The 16,648-nt window shown below is 43.5% G+C and overlaps 1 protein-coding gene across 2 annotated transcripts in view; it reads left to right on the forward strand.

Annotated features, from left to right (window-relative positions):
* EEIG2 (EEIG family member 2) overlaps positions 1-16,648 on the forward strand; it is a 55,153-nt gene that overhangs the window by 16,638 nt on the left and 21,867 nt on the right. For both annotated transcript variants that reach the window (XM_073642858.1, XM_073642859.1), the window contains 3 exons: positions 836-882; positions 2,276-2,379; positions 2,497-2,592. In XM_073642858.1, the coding sequence (XP_073498959.1) occupies positions 836-882; positions 2,276-2,379; positions 2,497-2,592 (247 nt within the window). The remainder of the gene's footprint in view (positions 1-835; positions 883-2,275; positions 2,380-2,496; positions 2,593-16,648) is intronic.

Here is a 16,648-nt window from a genome sequence, read left to right on the forward strand (position 1 = left end):
CTGATTGGCTGCTGGGCTGTCGACTTGCCGACAGTGCTTCAGCCAACAGTAGACATCAGGAGCAATGGTAAATGTTCCCACATTACAATTATACCTACAGGTGTGCTAGCCCCTGTTTTTGGCTTTGCTTTAGTTTTTTTGCACTTAGTGTATTTGGGGATGTGGCCACCCCCCTTGGGCTGTGCACCTTATATACTCTGCTCTCCACAGGCAGGTTTAAACATAGGTCAGGGTCAGCCCCCGTCTATTTTATTTTAAGGCCTGCTGGCACGTAGTGATGTGAGTTAGCAAGAATAGGGACTATTCTGTTTGGGTACACCTTGCCGTGGTGGGATGGCTTTTATACTTTTTTTTGATTGAAAAAAAAAATGGCAACAAAGTACCTTTTTATATTTTTTACATAATGCGATTTACTTAGTGCAATTTTTTTATGCATTTTTCTTCTAGTTTATATTTGTGACACATAAGGATGATTATCTGAGACTGGTAGAGTTGAAACTAGATGTGCAGTTGGCCAAGCGGTCAAAAACTCTGGCCACCCGCGGTCACCAGTGGCTGCAAGATTTAGTTTTGGTCTCACCCTGTAATTGAGCACAAGTTTTGTATCTCATTTACAGCAAATAAATTACAGACAAATTTGATGTGCATCTTTATTTGGTTTTATAAGGAAGAGCAAAAATGTGATAGGGAAACACAGTAAGCCATCTGGCTGTGCTTGGAAATATTTGCTTCATACCCAGCTCTTATGATGTCTCCATACTTCTGCAGAGACGGAACTTTGTCCTTTTACCTTTCCGATTTTGCTTTTCTATATGTACCTGATTTTTGCCTGTAGGTTGGAATCTCTATGCAGCTCATGTCCGGAGACCCCTGCTTTAAAACGTGAGTTACTCCTATTTATAAAGAAATACATTGTACTGACAAAACTGTCCATCAGATATGTGAAGAAGTGTCAATTAAACCATGGATCTTGTAGATGCAGCATTATACAGGGTTCAGACTCTTTTCCTTCTGCACACAGACCAATTTAAGTTAGTGGCACAATTCTATAAAATGTTTTTGCACAAGATCATGCAGCATGCACTAGTCAGGTCTAATTTGAGGACTATATGTGCCCATTGAACTTAAGGGGCGTGCAAAAAAAATGAGACCATGCGGACAAAATATCCATATGGTATCTGTTTTTAATGGAACCATTGGAAAAGTGACTCAGAAAACTAAACTGATGTCAAAAACAGACAAACAGGTCACCTACGGATATAATTTTGGCACATACTAAGCTCTATGCTAATAAAGACTTTCGCTTGTTTTTTTTGTTTTTGTTTTTTTCTGGCGCATATAAACTTAGCCCTATCATTGTTTCTCCTGCATTTTCCCTCCAAATGTTGGTTAACAAAGCTTAATCTGTCAGCAGGATTTTCCCTGCAAACTATTTATATGTACATGTAACTCTTTAAAAGACCAGTCAGTCCATACCTTTCCATGGCCGATCCATTCCTCCATTACTGAGAAATCCGCCTTTGAATTGATATGCAAATTAGGCTGAAGAGCTATTTTATAGAACTGAAGCCTCTGTCACTCCAGCTCTATCCCCCACTAAACGCCGCCTCCTCTTGATGCTTTTGCTGTTATCACTCGTGGTCAGGATATCTTATGGACAACCTCTATGATGTGTGAAGTCAGGCAGCAGGAGGAGGTGGCGCTGGGTGGGGAATAGAGCTGGAGTGACAGAGGCTTTAGATCTACCATAGTCCTTTAGCCTCATTTACCTATCAATTCAAACCCAGATTTCTCAGTGATGGAGGAACGGACTGGCCATGTAAAGGTATTGCTGGCCTTGTGTTTTGAAAGAGACAGATTCCACAGCAAAACACTAAACTACTAAATGCAATGAATAAGCAAAATTCCTTGTAGAAATAGAATCAAAATCACTGATTAGGGAATGAAAAATATTAGAAAAATCTTTATAAATATCTGTGATGTCTGCCATTTTGGTGTCCCAATAATAAATTGATTACTGGTTGTCTTTTTGCTCGGACCCCCAGGGTTTACCTGTGATCTGGTATCCAGTGTTATGTTCCTGTGCAGCGTCACCATATGGGAGATTTAACATTCAGTGGCTCCTGTTGAAGTCAGTGGGATAGTGCACAGATGTGTGGGTTCTGCAGAGAATAAGAGAACCTTATTATTTTACCCTACTCATCTCTGGGTAAATGATCAGTCCCTACCTGGTTTAGCAGTAATCAGCAATGATCATGTCCTCTTTGGTCTCCAGGGCACCCTCCACTGCCACCTCAATTGCAATCCCTGGAGATTCTGACTCTTTGCATGAAGACCGGAAAGGACGAGAGACTTTAAAGCTTCACTTGGGAGTTTCCGGTATGTACAACATTTATTTTCCTAATGTATGCTTATTCATTTTCTAGCTAATTACTTGCCTGTTGTGTGCTTAGCGTGTTCTCTTTTTAATGTAACGTACATCTATATTATTTTAAGACCTTTCATCAAAGAGCGCATCCGTCCCTGACGAGCTTGGAGCATGTGGACATTCCAGGACGTCGAGTTACGCCAGCCAGCAATCTAAAGCATCAGGTACCAGCACTATATACTGATAAGGACAACGGAGGGTTTGTCATTACCCTCACTGTGGTGGGAGTATGTCCCCATTATAGAGCAGTGGGGTAGATAAGAAATGATTGGGCATCTCATTTACCTGTGCATTGGTGTAAAATCTGTAAGGGTTTATAGTACTATGATTTGGATGAGATGTTACAGATCTTTTCCACCCTCTAAAGATTTTACTGAACAAACTTTGACCTGTGGTGTGGATTTTTTTTAAATGTAATTTCTGTGGCACGTATTTCATTGATTGATGGATTAATTCACCCCTTTAAGGGGTGAACCGATCTATGGGTATGTTCCCACAGAGCATTTCCATTATGCACCTACCGCAGATGAAAAAAAAATAGTGTAGATATCCTGATGACGTGAGTGATAACTGCAAAATCATAAGGTAGGATGCTGACCTTACGGGGATGTGCTGCTACCAGGCACTAGGCAGCTTCAAGCACAAAGTATTAAGGTCAAAGTATGGTAAACCCGCTGCAACTCGACCCAAAATACCGGACAGTCACCGCAATCACCAGTTGAACAATGAATAGTATATAAAGAAAAAAAAAAATCCGGAAGAATAGTAAAATCAGCTTGATTCAGAAACATCAGGCTATTCATTTCGGCATTTCTTCTTCAGGCTGTATTACAGCAACAGCAGGGATTTATATACTTAAGACAGGAAAAGTACATGACATGGGGTTGGGTCAGGGGAAAGAATACATATCTATAAAACACGATGCGTGGGATTTGAACTCAGGATTTGATTCCAACCAAAAGTGTTTTATAAATGAAGAGAAAATATTAAAAGCCACAGCCGCACTATTGGAATCAGCAGCCGCTGATTATATACTCCTGACACTTATATATGAGGATTTCTAACCAGAAACACTTCATTCATAAAATGTCATTGTTTTGTATTGAGAAACAGATACAGAATATAAATGAATGAATAAACTTAAACATAGAAAATATAAAACAATATATAAATATAGAGGAATACATATGCTTGACTGTCCAGTCTACTGATGGATGTCGGAGGGTTACACCTGTATACCTTGAGCACAGTCTGAATCAGTAACAAATGAATACAAGAGCAAAAATGTCAAATCGTATGACTGATGGTTGGAACGATGCACTTACTTGTGTCAGATCAAGCGGTATCCTTGTAAAGAAAGGTCCTTCTTGAAGTAGGTTTTGTGCAGGAGCGTCCTCCTATATGTTCCCTTATGTCGTGCTAGTCTGGTAGAGCGATTTGGCTTGAGGCGCTCCTGTACCTCGGCATGTACCCTTTCAATTGCAAAGGATCAAATCCATTATAACGTCTGCAGCATACACTGATATGCAATATTTCTAAAAAATTTTAGTACAACAATACTAGTCCTTTAAAAAAAATAAATAATCCCAAAATCTGCAGCATTGGCAGCCCATGGGAGCACACCACAATACCCCTAAGGAGTAGTGTCCTTAACCAGTGACATCACATCACTCTTTACATGGTGTCATCCTTATTTATAGAATCTATACTCTGCGGAAGAAATATTTCTTTAGGGATATAAATCTAATTAGTTTGTTTGGCATGGATAGGTCACTAATAAAGTTGGTGCAAATTGATGTGCATGGCCCGGTCAGTAGTCTGTTGCCTCTGGACAGGAACCCCAGACGGCCTCCTACCTGACGGCATCCGCGGCTCTTCTTCTGATTAGCCAGCCTGTCGTTATTGCAGCATGACCCATATATGACATCGCACCAGACCTGCTAATCAATAGAAGAGCCACGGGCACCATCAGGTAGGAGGTTGCTATCAAGGCTTCTGTCCAGAGGCAACAGATTACTCACCTGGTCCATGGACTGGGGTGATTGGATCAATTCGCACCACCGCTAGCTACTAAACCTCTAATCCAGGCACTTGCTGCTGTTCTCAGCGTGGTCTACATTGCACCTTTAAAATGATTAAGGTTCTTCTTCCTTCTCCACCGTGAATGATGAAAAGACTCCATAATAACTCTCCATCCTCAGGATGAAGCGGGCAGGAATGGTTGGGGGAGGGGGTATTGCAGAAATGAAGGTATGGTAGGTTATACAGTGGGTATGGAAAGTATTCAGACCCCTTTCAATTTTTCACTCTTTGTTTCATTGCAGCCATTTGGTAAATTCTAAAAAGTTCATTTTTTTCTCATTAATGTACACTCTGCACCCCATCTTCACTGAAAAAAAAAAAAAACAGAAATGTAGAATTTTTTGCAAATTTATTAAAAAAGAAAAACTGAAATATCACATAGTCATAAGTATTCAGACCCTTTGCTCAGTATTGAGTAGAAGCACCCTTTTGAGCTAGTACAGCCATGAGTCTTCTTGGGAATGATGCAACAAGTTTTTCACACCTGGATTTGGGGATCCTCTGCCATTCTTCCTTGCAGATCCTCTCCAGTTCCATCAGGTTGGATGGTGAACGTTGGTGGACAGCCATTTTCAGGTCTCTCCAGAGATGCTCAATTGGGTTTAGGTCAGGGCTCTGGCTGGGTCAGTCAAGAATGGTCACAGATTTGTTATGAAGCCACTCCTTTGTTATTTTAGCTGTGTGCTTAGTGTCATTGTCTTGTTGGAAGGTGAACCTTCGGCCAAGTCTGAGGTCCAGAACACTCTGGAAGAGGTTTTCATCCAGGGTAACTTTGTACTTGGCCTCATTCATGTTTCCTTCAATTACATCCAGTCGTCCTGTCCCTGCAGCTGAAAAACACCCCCATGGCATTGTAGCACCCCGAGGGCTCGGCTGCTACAGGGGTATTGCACCTCAGACCAGAGGTGTGATATTCCACTCCCGGGTAAGGATGGAGTGTGGACCAGGACTCAGTAGCTGCATGCACCACACACACCCCATTTCCGAGGGACAGCTCAACGGTGCTCCCACAAGATAGAAGTGCAGGCACGACAGCATCTGTCCCTGACTGGAGTGGGGAGGGGAAAGTACACCCAGTGGTGTAGGAGCAGATAGGGGTGGGTCTCTGGGCATAGGTAGGAGCCCGTTGGTTGCTAGTCACCTGGGCTCGGGTGTTAGAGGGAGGTATATAAGGTGGGCACCATCTTAGGACAGGAGTCAGTTCAGTCAGGAGGAGCTCAGCCAGAGAGGGCTGACAGGGAGCTGTGGCTCAGTCTGGGCCCAGCTCCAGAGGCAGGCCTGGAGTGGAGGCCAGAAACAGCAGAAAGAGAGAGAGGAGAAGGAACGGAAAGGAAAGTAAGAAAGGAACTGGAACAGAGGAGAAAGGAAGCAAGGAACACAGAGAAAGGCCCAGAGACACGAAGACAGAAGGAACCCCATATGCCTAGGAGATACAAGGTGAAGGGTTGGCAGAACAGGGTACCGGAACCCAAATTGGTGGAGGCAACAGATTCCTCAGCCAAAGACCGGAGGTTGTTACCACATCTTGGTGCGACCCCCTCACTACATCCACCAGGAAGGCATACCATATAGGGTCAGGGACGCAGAGATCAGCGTGCCCAGAGAAGGCCCGAGGGAGCTGGACAAAGGTGGGTCACTGGTGGGGACGGCCAGAGAAAGGAAAGGAAGGGAGCCCTGTGCCACGCTCTGGAATTGCCTGGGAGTTGGTCGAGTCCCTTGCCTGGTGAACGCAGCACGGCTCAGGCGGTCCCTCATGTGCACAAGTGACCAGAATAACAACCGTGAGTAAAGCTTTGGAAACTGCAATTACAAGTCTCTGTGTTTCATCGCCGCACCAGCACCATCAGTACTGGGACACTCACACCATCACTCCCATCATCCACATTAGCTGCCCTGAGGCAATACTTCTCCCGTGGGGAGTTATCCCATACTCGGCTGCGCAACCAACATCAGCCTCAGCGGTCGGCAGCGCAGCGGTGGTCCCCACTGACCGCAATCCACGGGTGGCGTAGTCGGACACTTATTACAACACAAATAGACTGCCACTGGTTTGACCACCCTGGGCACGGACCGGGTCAACGCCACGGAGACTACAACCCCCAGCGATCCGGCTCCGGGTATTCCCCTGCACAGCACAGGCCCAGGGGGCGCGTCAGCATGATGCTGCCACCACCATGTTTCACCGTTGGGATTGTATTGGGCAGGTGATGAGCAGTGCCTGGTTTTCTCCACACATACTGCTTAGAATTATCACCAAAAAGTTCTATCTTCTTCTCATCAGATCAGAGAATCTTATTTCTCATAGTCTGAGAGTCCTTCATGTGTTTTTGAGCAAACTCTATGCGGGCTTTCATGTGTCTTGCACTGAGAAGAGGCTTCCGTCGGGCCACTCTGTCATAAAGGCCCGACTAGTGAAGGGCTGTAGTGATAGTTGACTTTGTGTAACTTTCTCCCATCTCCCTACTGCATCTCTGGAGCTCAGCTACAATGATCTTGGGGTTCTTCTTTACCTCTCTCACCAAGGCTCTTCTCCCACGATTGCTTGGTTTGGCTGGATGGCCATGTCTAGGAAGACTCCTGGTGGTCCCAAACTTCTTCCATTTAAAGGTTATGGAGGCCACTGTGCTCTTAGGAACCTTGAGTAATGCAGAAATTCTTTTATAACCTTGGCCAGATCTGTGCCTTGCCACCGTTCTGTCTCTGAGCTCCTTGGGCAGTTCCTTTTGAGCTCATGATTCTCATTTGGTCTGACATGTACTGTGAGCTGTGAGGTCTTATATAGACAGGTGTGTGCCTTTCCAAATCAAGTCCTATCAGTTTAATTAAACACAGCTGGACTCCAATGAAGGAGTAGAACCATCTCAAGGAGGATCACAAGGAAATGGACAGCATATGACTTAAATATGAGTGTCTGCGCAAAGGGTCTGAATACTTATGACCATGTGATATTTCAGTTATTCTTTTTTAAGAAATTTGCAAAAATGTCTACATTTCTGGTTTTTTCAGTCAAGATGGGGTGCAGAGTGTACTTTAATGAGAAAAAAAATGAACTTTTTAGAATTTACCAAATGTCTGCAATGAAACAAAGAGTGAAAAATTTAAAGGGGTCTGAATACTTTCCGTACCCACTGTATGCTGCTTAATGTAGAAGGCTTGGGGGAGATACAGATGGACTTTAACAAAAAGTTGTAAAAACTGTGTTGTAATTTTCTAGAATTAAAAAAATAACAAGCATGTAACGGGTCTGGGAGGCGGAACCTCTGAGCAACTATACAAGGGGGCGGTCCTTGTAAGGAAGCGGGTGGCGCCCAGGGAAGATGGGCAGGTAGTCACAGCAAGTGACCGGGGCAGTCTCTGGGTAAACGGGCAGGAGGTCACGGCAAGTGACCAGGACAGTCTCTGGGTAACGGGCAGGTGGTCACGGCAAGTGACCGGGACAGTCTCTGGGTAAACGGGCAGGAGGTCACGGCAAGTGACCGGGACAGTCTCTGGATAACGGGCAGGTGGTCACGGCAAGTGACCGGGGCAGTCTCTGGGTAAAGGGCAGGTACGACCTGTGATGGCTGAGCCTCCAGGTAGGCTAGCAGACGAGTAGCAGATGTGTGCTCCCAGGTGAGCAGGCCAGAGTCTCTGGACAGGCACGTGGTCACAGCACGTGACGGCGGAGCCTCCAGGTAGGCTAGCAGGCGAGTAGCAGATGTGTGCTCCCAGGTGAGCAGGCGAGAGTCTCTGGACAGGCGGGTGGTCACAGCACGTGACGGCGGAGCCTCCAGGTAGGCTAGTAGATGAGCGCTCCCAGGTGAGCGGGCAAGAGTCTCTGGACTGGCAGGTGGTCACAGCACGTGACAACGGAGCCTCCAGGTAGGCTAACAGGCAGGTAGCAGATGAGCGCTCCCAGGTGAGCGGGCAAGCTGGTCCATAGACAGACTGACTGGTGTCGGAAGGCAGACCGTCGGACCTCAGGCTAGCAAGCAGGTAAGCGGATAACAGGCAGGAATCAGACAGCAAACTGGCAGGTAACTGGACACGGGACCTGAGGGCTGAAGCAGAGTAGTGAACAGTGCAACAACATTGCTCGGGCACCTCCATTTTGGAGGAGGTGCCTTATATATGGAGGGATCCTCCGGCCATTGGCCGGGGACTCCTTAGGGCGGTGCGCGCGGCCCCTTTAAGAGAGGGGAGCGCGCGCGTCCTAAGCACAGTGACCGGGGGAGAGCGCGCGCTGCAAGCAGAGCGGGAGGAAGCCGCCGGGCACGGAGCCGAGAGGTGAGGGGAACAGCGTCCCTGCCTAGCAGGAGGCAGGGACGCCGACGCTACAAAGCATAGAAAGAATTGTAACAAAAATGAAAGTTTCATAAGTGATACACATAGGAGGGAAAAGTTCTTCAAGATTTCACCTCTCAGGAGATTTCATTACCAGATCTTGCTGATAAGGAGACACTTATTTCCAGCTCTTATAGTTGACGTATGATGTGAGGAGTAATCTGTATAGACTTATGTCCATACTTCTTATGCAATAAATTCCTCGTTCCGGTGACTCACTGCAGAACATCGCCGTTACTCAACCAAATATTTTCATAGGTTACTAATGGCCAGCAATCCCATCTCTATATTGCATAGCAGAAGATTTGCTTTTTTAGTGATTAGTCATGGCCAAAAGTTTTGAGACTGACACAAATCGGTTAATGCAGTACAATTGTCAGCAGTTTATAAATTTTTAAACTTTTATCCACAAGTACATCAAGTTTTATGCAAAGACTCAATATTTCCAGTGCTGACCCTTATTTTTCATGATTTCTGCCCTTCTCCCTGAAAGCTGGATATCTGCTTCTGGGGCCAAATCCTGACTGATTACTGTCCATCCTTCTCTAATCGGTGCTTGGATTTTATCACAATTTCTGTGTTTTTGTTTCTTGCTTTTTGAGGATTAACTACAGGTTCTCAATGAGATTGACATCTGGGGGTTTCCTGGCTACGGACTCATAATTTCAATGTTTTTTGTTCATCTAGTCACTTAGTAATTACCTTTGCCTTGTGACATGGTGACCACTGTGCTGGAAAAAGCATTGTTCATCCCCAAATTGCCCCTGGATCATTAGAAGAAGTTGCTTTTGGACAATGTTAGATCCCAATGTTTATTCCTGGCAGTGTTTTCAGTCAAAACTGTGAGTGAGCTCCTCCATGCATGAAAAGCCCCCACACATGAATGATCTCGGCATGCTTTACTGTTGGTATGACACAGGACTCATAGTAGCGCTCACCATTTCTTCTCCAGACAATTATTGCTCCAGATGTCCCAAATAGTCACAAGGAGGCTTCATCAGAGAAAATAACTTTACCCCAGTCCTTTGCAGTCCACTCCCTGTACATCCTGCAGTTATTTTCTCTGATTAAGCCTCCTTGTGACTGGGACATCTGTAAGAATGATTGTCCAGAGAAGAAATGGTGAGTACTACCATGAGTCCTGTGTCATACCAACAGTTGGGATGTGTTCACATGTCTACTAGTCATCCATTAGAACAGATCCAGCAGTAATCTGTTGGCAAAAAAAGTTTTGCAGACACCGTTTTTGTCCGTTTTTAAAAAACTGATTTCAGAAGGATCTGTTTATTTAACATTGAAGTCTATGGAAAATGGATCCATTAAATAGCCATCCGTTTTCTTCCATTTGAAAATGATCCAGTAAGCAAAAACGGATCCTCTTCAAATGAAAGAAAAACTGATGTCTACTGAACATAGCCTTAAACATCCTGAGACCATACATGTGAGGGGGCTCTGTTATAATTTTGCCTAAGAACACTGCCATGAATAAAGAATTGTTTCTAAACCTCCTCCAAGATCCACTTCTTCCAACAATCCAGGTGTAATTTGGGGATGAACAATGTTTTTCCAGCGTGATGGACACCATGTCACAAGGCAAAAGCAATAACCCAAGTGACTAGATGAACAAAACATTGACATTTTAGGTCCATGACCAGGAAACTTCCCAGATGTCAATCTCAAAACACAAACGCACAGATTGTGCTAAACCCCAAGCACTGATCAGACCAGAATGGGCAGTCATGAGTCTGAATTATCCAGGAGCCAGGACAAAGGGCAGATGCCTTTTAAAAAGAGTCAATACTGGAAATGTCGAGTCTTTGTATAAACTTGATGTATTTGTCAAAAAAAAGGTGTAAAAACCTATGAAATACTAATTTGTCCTGAAAGTATGAAAAAAAAATGCTAGAAATGCTGAAGTAGGAAACTTTCTGAAGACCAAAACTGGTCAGTCTCAAAATGTTTGGCCACGGCAGTATTGCATAAACTATGATTCAGTCCTTCCAATGACTGTGCCGGTGCTCCAAGGGTTTCTCTGGTGCTGTACTGATCGCGGACCGTTGCCTTGGTGCTGTGATGTTCAGTAACACAATTGCCTGAAGCTTCTACTTCTTACAAATGACACAGAACATACATAGACAGCCCAGGGCTGTGGGCGACTGCGGGCTACAGCTGTGCAGTATTGCCTGTGGCATCTCATAAATGCCCATGAAAGTGCCAATCTGGTCATAGTGTATCTCCACCTCCGTCTCCATGCTTGTTAATATAGAAGCTGCTTCCAGTATCAGCACATATGCTGGACATTGCGTCTCATGGAAACATAACCTTAAAGGAGAATGGTACTTAATGGAGGAATGCAGATTTATCAGACTTCTACCCATAGCACAGTCTCTCATCTGTACCCTGGAGCAAGCCCAAATTGCACAGTTTGTGCCTGAAATCTGAGCTGTAACCTATATAAATCATCCCCAGGTATTTTATCTATGTTGACCAAACTGATAATCCTGTTAACTCCCTCTGCCTGCATAGCATGTTTTATGGAGGGGTGTTACACAGCCCAGCATTACAGTAGTGGAGTATGGGTAGGAGAAGCCGGTGGAGATTAGAGTTGTGGGAGTTGCTGTAAAGCCCTATTCACACTGGTCTCTTGAGTTTTGTATTTAAAGGAACAGTAAAGTCGAACATTTATGTTAAAGAGGTTGTCCACTACTTTTACATTGATGGCTTATCCTTAGGATAAAATATAAAGAAGTCAGCTCACCCTTTTTTAAGATCGTGTGCATGGATCCCCTGGGTCACGTAGAGGAGTAATCAGCAGAGGAGGATAACCCAGCAAGACAATCTCCAATAAAAGACATATTTATTAGTTCATTTAAAATATTTCATATCGCCAAATGGATGCGTTTTTTTAGGTCACAACCATCCCAAACATGGGAGAACAGCAGACGCGTTTCGGAAATTAATCTTTAGTCATTGCATAGCCGCATGTATTCACGGGGCAGCATTTTATGTCATATCCTATCAGGTCACATGATTAGCCCCCTCCAATGAAATACATTTTAAAAAAACATATCCATACAAGTATTAAAAAATAACATATACAAGATACAATTAGTCGTAATAATAGATCATGTCCTGTCTTAAATTCATTCCTTTTGGAGATCTTGTATGAAGTTCGTAGATCCACCAGGATTCTCTGTTAAGGAGTTTTCTCCGATAATCCCCTCCCCTATGTGGTTTCCTACCCTTTTCTATCCCAATTATCTCGCAGCTGGAAGTGTTACCTCCATGTTCCACACTGAAATGTCTGGATGCTGCTGAGCATTTAGTTATCATTTTATTATTGGCATCTGATAGATGTCGTCTTATTCGAGTTTTTAATGAATTGGTGGTACATCCTACGTATTGAACATTTGCATATATTACATGTGAGAAGATATATAACATATGAAGTATTACAATTATATAGTTTTTGATATTGTATATTTTATGCGAACTAGAGGAGGTAAAAGTTTTAGTATTTTTCATGTGTCCACAGCATAAGCTGATATTGTGGCCGCATTTGTAACAACCACTGGTATGTAGCCATATTTTTTCCGCTTCTCCTTGGCAGGAAAAAACGCATGCGGATTTTATATGCCTTTTTCCCGCCAGGTAGAAGTGTTTGTCAAGCATTTTTGCATGCTGGTTATCAAGTTCTTTTCCAAGCGATTTTAGCATCACTTGGAAAGTGCTTGACAACTTGTTCACACTATATAAATCCATGCAACCAGTATGGATTTATAGTAGTGTGACCAAGTTAGTTAAAAAAAAAAAAAAAAGAATAAGAATGGTAAAAAATAGATTATACTCACCTTGCGATGTCCTCCCGGTGTTTTCTCCGCTGCGTCCGGTCTCTTGGGCGGCTCGCGGTGGTGTGAAGGACCTGCGGTGACGTTATTGAGTCATGTAACAGGTCATATGACTCAATGACGTCATGGCAGGTCCTTCACACCACCTCGACCCATAGAGCAGACCAGACGGAGCGGAGAAAACACCAGGAGGACATCGGAAGGTAAGTATAATATTTATTTCTTATTTTAAATTCTTTTTTTTTTTTTTTACAGGTTCTATGGTACCCAGGTCTGGATGAGAGTCTCCTCTTCTCCAGATCTGGGTACCATCCACACATTGAACCGTGTGATATCCGCTTTGTGCAGATGCAGTGATGTGGATGTCACGTGGTGCAATGCAAGTCAAAGGCGGCGATTACGCCGTGCTTTCGCAAAATTAATGGACATGCTGCAGATTTTTGAGCGCAGCATAAATGCTGGGGAAAAATCCGCAGCATGGGCATTGAAAGTGCGGCTTGTCATTGGGGACCATGGGGGAAGGATTACCAAGCGTTTCCCAAGCGTTTACACTGCGTAAATTCCGCAGCATTAACGCTTGGAAAATGCTTCGTGGGCACTCATTCTAACAGAGAATCCTGGTGGATCTACGAACTTGATACAAGATCTCCAAAAGGAATGAATTTAAGACAGGACATGATCTATTATTACAACTAATTGTATCGTTTCTCATTGTATCTTGTATATGTTATTTTTTAATACTTGTATGGATATGTTTTTTTTTTATTTATTTCATTGGAGGGGGCTAATCATGTGACCTGATAGGATATGACATAAAATGCTGCACCGTGAATACATGCGGCTATGCAATGACTAAGGATTAATTTCCGAAACGCGTCTGCTGTTCTCCCATGTTTGGGATGGTTGTGACCTAAAAAAACGCATCTATTTGCCGATATGAAATATTTTAAATGAACTAATAAATATGGCTTTTATTGGAGATCGTCTTGCTGGATTATCCTTAGGATAGGTCATCAATGGCTGATCGGCTGGGGTCCGACACCCAGTAACGTCGCCAATCAGCTGTTACCAGTGTCGGCGGCCGCCGGCTGGAAGTACTTACTTGCAGAATAACCATGAGATGGTTTAGTGAATCCTGCAAGGAGTTGGACAACGATGACCCTGGAAGTCCCTTCCAACTCTACCTTTCTATGATTCTTCAGGCTATGTGCCCACGATGCAGAAATGCTGCATATTTTTTCCACTTCTCCCTGGCAGGAAAAACGCATGCGGTTTTTACATGCGTTTTTCCCGCCAGGTAGAAGCGTTTGTCAAGCGTTTTTCACATGCATTTCTGCATGAGGGTTATCAAGGGATTTCCAAGCGATTTTAGCATCACTTGGAAAAGTGCTTGACAACTTGTTCACACTATATAAATCCATGCAACCAGCATGGATTTATAGTAGTGTGACCAAGTTAATTAAAAAAAAAAAAGAATAAGAATGGTAAAAAAAAATTATACTTACCTTCCGATGTCCTCCCAGTGTTTTCTCCGCTGCGTCCAGTGTCTTGGGCGGCTCGCGGTGGTATGACGGACCTGCGGTGACGTCATTGAGCCATGTGACAGGTCACATGACTCAATGACGTCATGGCTGGTCCTTCACAACACCGCGACCCACACAGCAGACCAGACGGAGGGGAGAAAACACCGGGAGGACATCAGAAGGTAAGTATAATCTCTCTTTTTTTTTTTTTTTTTTTTTTTATTCTTTTTTTAACAGGTTCTATGGTACCAGAGTCTGAATGAGAGTCTCCTCTTCTCCAGACCCGGGTACCATCCGCACATTGAACCGTGTGATATCCACATGTACAGATGTAGTCATGCGGATGTCACGCAGTCCAATGCAAGTCAATGGCGGCGATTACGCTGTGTATCCGCAAAATTAATGGACATGCTGCGTATTTTTCCCCAATGATAATCCGCAGCAGAAATTTCCGCAGCATGTGCACAGCACATGCGGATTATCATTGGGGACCGTAGGGCATGTATTACCAAGCGTTTTTTAAGCGTTTTCGCTGCGGAAATTCCGCGGCAAAAACGCTTGAAAAACGCATAGTGGGCACACAGCCTCATAGTAGTGCACAATCTCTTTAAAGAAAAAAAAACACAAAATGTCACACGTTGACATAAATATTGCAAACTTTCTTCAAAAAACTTCAGGCAAACCTCAAACCACTCAGGGAAAGGGGGAGACTAGAGTAGATGTGCAAAAAAAATGTTTCGACTTCCTAAAAAGTTGCAATTCATGAAAACCCCCAAATATCAACCTCAATAGCACATATGGGGGAGAAAAAAACACACTAGCACATTTAAAAAGAAAAGGCTTATTTGCAATAATGAATCAGGCTCTGTCTTGACATCCTACAGAGCACAAAGTGGTCAATCGCTTGATGATCAGTTCCATCTTTGGCTTCTGGCTGACTGAAGCCCCCACACTTTAGGTAAAGGGGTAGAGCTTGCTGATCTTTGTCCTATTATGAACAGAGCAGAGGGGGGAGGCTCCTGCTGCAGCCAGTTGTCCGACAGCCACATACAGGACAGTGGGGAAGATGAGGGACGTAGCTGATCATCTGGGGCACAAAGATAATTTCGTTTTTGTGCAATTCCCATGTTTTAGTTTTCATTTAAAATATCCATAATCTGTTTTGTAGGTGATCTTAAGGGGAATCTGTCACCAGGTTTTTGCTACTTAATCTAAGAGCAGCATAATGTAGAGGCAAAGACCCTGATTCTAGCGATGTGTCAATTAATGAGCTGCTTCCTGTACTTTTTTATAAAATCAGTTTTATCAGCAGGAGCTTATCACTAGAGGACTAGTAAACCTGCTGCCTTGTAGTCCTCTATATGCATGAGCTCTGTATATCACTGCCCCCACCACTGATTGGCCGCTTTCTGACTATGCACAGTGTATACTGAAAGCTGTCAATCAGTGGTGTAGACGAGGCTATACAGAGCTCAGCATTCAGAGATCTGCAGCAGAAAAAAAAAATGTTTTTAATCAAAACTGCAGCACATCTAATGACACATCTCTAAAATCAAGGTCTCTGCCCCTACATCATTCTGCTCTCAGATAAGGTAGCAAAAGCCTGTTGACAGATTCCCTTTAATGTGTCCTATTGATATATTAGGTTGCTTATTTTTTTAATGACCAGGCTAATGGCAATGAAACCTTTAATACTTGTGGGTACTATTAAAAAAAAAAAAATAAAAAATATGGCCCACACACCTTTTTAGTATTAAATTAAAGAACTGGTGCACAAATACGCCATGTGGCCAATATACAAACGATTCAACTACTGAATACATGAACTCCAGTATTGCTGTAATTGTTAAAGACTTAAAGGTACTTGGCGGGTTTTTCTTTTATCAGAGAGCGCAAAATCTATCCAACCACGGCAAGGTGACCTTCTAATATAGATGGTCCCTAAATACTAAATGTCCTACCTCTCCATGTGCTAAACCAGCCTCATGTGAAAAGGAGACCAAGCAAAGCTCTTAATTAGATTATTAATTATTATAATTTATCCACCCATCCTTTCCATACAAGATTTTAATTGCAAGCTACACCTGGTTTCTTTTTCACTCCCCATTCACATGAGGCTGCTTTGGCACATGGAGAGGAAGGACATCTAATAGTTAGGGACCATCTATATTAAAGGTCACCTTGACATGGTTGAATGGGTTTTACGCTCTTTGATCAAAAAACGCTAACGAAGTACAGTACGTTTTTGTATTTTTAACGTTTTCAAGCAATTTTGGAGTTCATGTATCCATTAGTCGCAGTGTGCTGATACGTAGTGTATGTATATCTTAATACCTGCAGGATCAAAGCCTGGTTCTAAAGCTGTGCTCACACTGAGTTTTTTTAGGCTGTATTTGTTTAAGTATTGCTTCAAAACTCTTGGGAGCTCATCCTATTCATTTCTA

This window comes from Phyllobates terribilis, unplaced genomic scaffold (assembly GCF_046119375.1).
Source record: "Phyllobates terribilis strain yellow unplaced genomic scaffold, ASM4611937v1 Scaffold_8__6_contigs__length_399053987, whole genome shotgun sequence".
In the NCBI taxonomy this organism is placed as follows: domain Eukaryota; kingdom Metazoa; phylum Chordata; class Amphibia; order Anura; family Dendrobatidae; genus Phyllobates; species Phyllobates terribilis.